The sequence below is a fragment of the Lottia gigantea genome (genome assembly GCF_000327385.1).
Source record: "Lottia gigantea unplaced genomic scaffold LOTGIsca_6, whole genome shotgun sequence".
Lineage (NCBI taxonomy): Eukaryota > Metazoa > Mollusca > Gastropoda > Lottiidae > Lottia > Lottia gigantea.
The window spans coordinates 2,094,742-2,101,075 of record NW_008710049.1 but is presented as its reverse complement, the minus strand read 5'-3'; the positions used below and the strand labels follow the sequence as shown (position 1 = coordinate 2,101,075).

The 6,334-nt window shown below is 30.6% G+C and overlaps 1 protein-coding gene across 1 annotated transcript; it reads left to right on the top strand.

Annotated features, from left to right (window-relative positions):
• The first annotated feature begins 2,644 nt into the window (after nt 1-2,644).
• LOTGIDRAFT_229311 (hypothetical protein) lies at nt 2,645-4,085 on the top strand. Its single transcript, XM_009063863.1, has 2 exons — nt 2,645-2,872; nt 3,263-4,085. Exons 1-2 carry the CDS (start codon nt 2,688-2,690, stop codon nt 3,321-3,323), a joined length of 246 nt encoding a protein of 81 aa, XP_009062111.1. The 5' UTR covers nt 2,645-2,687; the 3' UTR covers nt 3,324-4,085.
• Nucleotides 4,086-6,334: the final 2,249 nt, after the last annotated feature.

Sequence of the window (6,334 nt, the reverse complement as noted above, 5' to 3'; positions counted from 1 at the left end):
TCAAAAATATTAGATGTTTCTTTTAAAGTTGAAACTTGATTTTCAGATCCCAATACATGGGAAATAGTGAATGTTATTGTCACGGTGAATGATGTCAATGATGAAACACCAACCTTTAATGTAACCAAACCACCATCAGTAGTCGCTGATAGACGTGTTATACTACTAGCTGTGGACTATTTTACCAAACCGTTTACTAAGATTGGTGAACTCCAGGTAATATTGGTGTCACATTGTTTTAAAATCGACAGACATATAGAACAGTCATGTCTTGCTTAACTCTGCATGACTCTACTATGACTTGATAATAGGCAATATGTTTCATTAGAAGTGATATGAAAATATTTCTCCTCATACAATCCTTTGATTATTTATCAAAACTACTAACAATATGGATATGATGACTTGCTCGAATATTTTGATAATAATGTTCAAGATATGATTTATTAACTATAGGCAATGGATGGAGATAGTGGTCCAAATGGTGAAATAGAATATGAAATGGTGTCAACAGAAGGAATGCCATTATCAGTTAATCCTACAGATGGAACATTGATCACAACCCGTCATTTTGTCAATGCACCAAATAATCGACAGTATAGATTTAACGTTATAGCCAGAGATAAACCAGTTAATGCCAGCCTCTCTCGTTCCTCAACTGTTTTAGTTGTGGTAAGATTTCTGCCTTTTGCTCATATCTGCACAGGATACGAGCATAGCCTAAGATATTTCAGATGGTTTCAATAATGATTTTATCATTCAAAAAGACCAGGATTCTTGAAAATTATCATGCTATGAATTTTTGTAGTTATTTTCCTGAGTATTTCCTACAAAATTGGAAAAAGGATATTTTTTATTAGACACCCAATTGCAAAAGACAATCTTCCCTTAGATCTTACTGATGCTGTATGAAATTATCTCTAAATTTAAACTTTTAACATGAATTGATCACGTGTTTTGTGCTCTATTCTAGCCTTAATAAATTGCCATGCCCTAATTAATGGAAATTTAAAATTAAGTTGAATTTTTTTTTTATATTTCAGGTGAATTTGATTGAGAGTAAAAATCGGTTTGTTTTTACAGTCATGAATAAAGCACCTACTGTGGTTCAAGAACAGTTAGATGAAATGATAACAACTATGCAAGAAGCTTTAAATGCATTTGTATTTGTTGAGAAAGTACAACCTAGAGAATTTTTGACTTCTGCAAATGAAGTAGATGTAGACTATGAAAGGTAAATAGTGTGCTATTGTAATCTTTTGATTTGTATATTTCTGCATCTTCACAATGTCAAGCTATTACAAACTTATACCTAGACTACAATAGGGAATAAAGTAATTCAGAATCCTAAACAGGAAGTATAATAAGTCATAATGTTTACAGTGTGTCTGTAAATTGCAGTCAAGGTATAAAACAAAGTTTGTAATGGCATAACACTGTGAAGATGTGGCTTCTGTAACTTACATGATACAAATGTGAGTGCCTATTGTTAAACTATGATTTTTACTGGGTACATTTGATATCAGAAGGAAACAGATAGATTGAACTAGATAATACATCTAATGCATTTTATATAACAAAAAAAAAACCAGCAGTTATATATTAATGTGATATTTTCAGTACTGATATTGTACTAGTGGTAGCTAGAAGTGATGATTTAGTACTCTATGATAACGCTAATCTTAAAATGTAAGTAGAATATCTATTTGTTGATTTTTAAGTTCATATTGTCAATATAGGATTGTCCAGAAACTTCAATTATACAAAATGTTAAAAAACATTGTATCTGAAATGATAGAAAGAAAGAACAAAGATAACAACTTAGGTTCACAAAGAACCTGTTTACCAGATGGTCCTTGGTCTGGTCTGGTTACTGATCTTTCCAAGATAATCTGTACCCATTTTCTTGATCGACTACAAAGGAAAGATTACGTATTCAAGGTCACCAGACTTTAAAGTGTAAAGTTTTTTATTTCACCTGTATTCTTTGCATTCCAGTTTAACAGCAGAAGATACTGATGAATCAAGAGATATATTAGATAAACTAAGTAATATACAGGGATTGAAGGTTGAAAGTGTTAAAAAACCTATTGATGAAACAGTTATCACTGGATACTCTGATAGATTTGTACGAAATAGAGTGGCATTTACTAAACAGAAATCACATGTATGGTGGCAGGATAACCCATGGATAGGTTTGATAGCTATAGCTGGTGTCATTATTGTGTTTGGAATTGGTGCTGTTATTTTATTCAATACTAAATGGAAAAAGTGAGTTGTCTTTTTTTCTGACATTATGTGGAACTGGTAGACAACCTACATCCTGGCAGAATGATTTGGAATTTTTTGAATGGGAATTCCACACTGTATAGTCTAGCAGACAACAAAATAATTCAATACAATTAGATAGAAAAGAATCAGAAAAAAAAGACACAAAAATTGTAATCTAATTTTAATAAAATTGGTGTCAATCCAGCCATTTTTAGCAGTCTGGTTATAATCTAAACAAGGACAATAGATCATCTTATTGTTTGGTATGTTTTAGTATAGTGCTCTCAAATTACAACAAATAACATGATCAATATTATTCTGCAAAATGCTATTTGTTGACATGTTTTTGTATGACTTGTGTTTATTTGTCCAGGTATATTGGTTACCTTCAAAGATACCAACTGTACCAAGCTGCCATGTCCAGACCTCATTTCCATGAACAGCCAAGTTATATGAGAGATTATGAGAACCAGAGTATGAGTATGTTTTTACCACCAGATGAAAATGTGCAGGAACTAGGGGAGATAAATATGGGTTTTGACAGTACGATAAATAGAGGACCACAACGGAGACCACCTGTAGATGACCCTGTCTTTGCACCGTAATTAACTCTAATTAATTCTCTAAATTTCTCTTTTTATGTATATTGCTGCCATTTATAGCTTCTAGTTGCATCATTCCAATTCCAAGTTTAATGCCTGTGGCTCCTGAAGTGTAAGAAATGCTAAGCCAAGTATGACAGCAATATCACAATAGCGCCTTATATTATCAGTTATATTTTCTAAAGGCTTTCCGCTTAGTTTTAGTGAAATTGCCAGACCTGCAGATGTCCTTCTGAAAATTGGAATGGTGTAAGAACTTTTTTACAAACCTTTTCATGTGACAATGTCTATTTTCCTGCCATATTCAGTGAAAAACAGTTGGTTTATCACTTCTTAGACTAACTCTGAATAAAATAAACTGAACTGTTTGTGTTTTGAATCAATTTCAGAGCTGAGCCAACAGAACCATCAACCGAGGCTACTGAAATAAATACAGCAACTGAACAATAGATACCTTCTCTAACAGTATCTTCTACTTACATTATATATTTTACACTAACATAATTGCTCATTTTGTATTTTTTGATAAATTTTCCATTTTTTTTTTCTATTTTTGTCACATCTTCCCAAAATATTACAATTTTACATTTTTGAATTTAAATTGTTTTTTGTTTTGTTTTGAATCTCAAATATGTGTATTTTCTATAAATGTTGCATTTTCAAATTGTTATATCTCTGTTGAATTTAGAATATATATATTTTTATTTGTTAATTTGTTCAAATATTTATGTATATTTTATTGTATTGCAATAGTTAAAAATCAAAATCATATTTTTTTAAATAAATCTGAACACTTATTTTTCAAACAGAACTTCTTTTTTGATAATTGGTTTTCGTATTGGAGTTTGAAATCTGTTATTGCAAAATCAATATCAATATATTTTTTGTAAAAATTAAATCTAGTGATCAATGAGTCCGAATCAAAATCAATTAAATTTGTTATGAAATAATTTTATTATAGTCTATTGTTATTAAAGTTGAAATTTCATACATTCCAAATATTTTATTGTTAGTTATACAATTTTTACACAAATTCTACAAATTAGGTTGTTATATTATATTCATATCATATATTTTTTTTTAACAAGATACTATCATAATCCTTTTTCTAATAAAATTTATTTCTTTAAACTTTTTTTTTACCTCTGATATCTTCTATATGAGTGTTCTGAAATGTGATTTAAACTAATGTTTCAAAAACAAAATCACTGCAAATTATTTTATTTTATTATTATAAATCCTGTCATGGAAGTCAATCTTTCTGGTGGCTACATATCAATATTTCTATCAAGGAAAATACCCCAAACCCTACAAAATACCCCACAGCCCACAAAATACCCCACAGCCCACAAGACATCTTATGAATCCACCTCACTTTGTCCCCATATGCTAAAGATAGAAGAATTGTTCATGTGGACAAAAGGTCATTTAAAGTTGCTTATTTTATCAGCAAAATATAGATACTAGCTACTTATTACTAAATTTCTGTCTCTTATTGAGCTAATGAAGTCTATACTGGGTATTAGCCAAGATAATTTATAGTTTAATTAGTGTAGGGTCTATAAGATTATAATTAGTATATAAAGTAATTATTAGTATATAAAATATTACTGGTAACAATTACATAATTGATATTTTGATCATTTTGCTGTATGTTCTGATGTAACTTGTTCAAATTACTTGATTACACAACTACACACATTCTTATACAATTCAATCAACTTGTTTTGAATTAAACTTCAAAGTGAATTTCATCTACACACAAATAGAACACTAAACAATTCCAATAAAATGCTGATATTATTGCAATGTGTAATTTGATTTCTGAGTTCTGGTTTGATTTAGATTATTATATCTAAACTTCATCATTGCCATTTTGTAGATTATATCAGACATGACTGGTAAATACAGCAAAATGAAAAGTCCTGCAGGTCTTTCGTATCGTATCAATCGTCGAATCAGTAATAGTGTTCACAGTCAGAAATTTGTTCTCTAGTACTTCAGAAGACTATTTACATCCAAGACTCAAATAACCCCCCTCCCCCCCAAAATGGTGCACCTGGCCCTTTAAACTGTCAAAATGTGTTTCCCCTGGACTACCAGGTAATTGAAAGTAGATACACATGGTAATTGCTATTGTATGAAGTTAATGATAGAGAGAAATAAGTATGAAATTTTCACAAGGGAACCTAACTGTTTAATATAACATTTCTAAACTAGTTCACCTTTACAATTATAGGTCTATATCAGTTCCTATCTGTATACTGTTGGTAAAGGAACATGAGATCTATTTAGAATGAAGAGGGTTTGACTCAGTCATTCACAAACTCATTTGTATTCACACGTACTCACATGTATTTCAATTTCTGGTTAGCAATCATTTCTGTAGAGGGATCAGATCACACATCTGAGAATATATTCAATCAGACACACTAAAAATAAAATTTTGGTGAAATGTGCAAGAAAATAATATAAATTTTTGAACTGTAATGCTTTTCTTATTCATCTTAATGACCAAAACTTAAAGGGACAGATGCGCCATTTTGGGGGTTGATTTGAGTCTTGAATATATGTAAATAGTCTTCAAAAGTACTAGAAATGTACAAATTTCACATAATTCCTTAAAAATACTTCAAACTAGGAATTTAACTAACTATTTCTATATATATGTCTTTTCTATCACAGAGTATCTTAAAATGACAACTCACAAGTCGTTGTGTTAACTTTCAAACAAGGATAATTCTGGATACACATGGATTTAATGGCTCAAATTTCGACAGTGAGCTGTGAGCACTAATATTAGCTAAAAAAAAATTCTTACTTCTGAGACTAAGGTAGGATTGCTCAAAAAAATGGAGCATCTGTCCCTTTAAGTAACAACTAACTATATCAAACCAATCATAATCACTAGACTAGGCCTATAAACAAATATTTATCTTACTTAGCTAGAATAATCTGGATTAATAGATTACAAGTTTATCAGATATTACTAGGTTATTTATCAAAGTTTACCTTACTTCTTGATAATAATTGTTGAAATGTAGGCCTAATTGTAGCTAATGGTAGGCCTACCGGTACGGTATCGTACTTAAAAAATAAATATTTTGGAAATTGTGGTACAGTATCCCTTTTAAGTCGAATTGGCAAACAGAAACCTTAAATAGGGGCAGATTAATAATTTATCACATTCATTCATGTAATCAGGGATTTAAATAACTACGAAAATATGTTTAATGAGTTGAAAGCATAGATGTATAATAACTCTATGGTGGACAGCAGCTGTCAATGTCACGTGATGTCCTAAAATAGTAACATTATCACATGGTTTCTACTACGTCAGTGATGATTCCACAACAAGACGTAACAGAGCGGAACGATTTAATTGATTACTTGTAATCTGCCTACCAGCTCGTTACATTTTAACAACCTTATATAGCGGTTGACTGTTGTAGGTCATATAA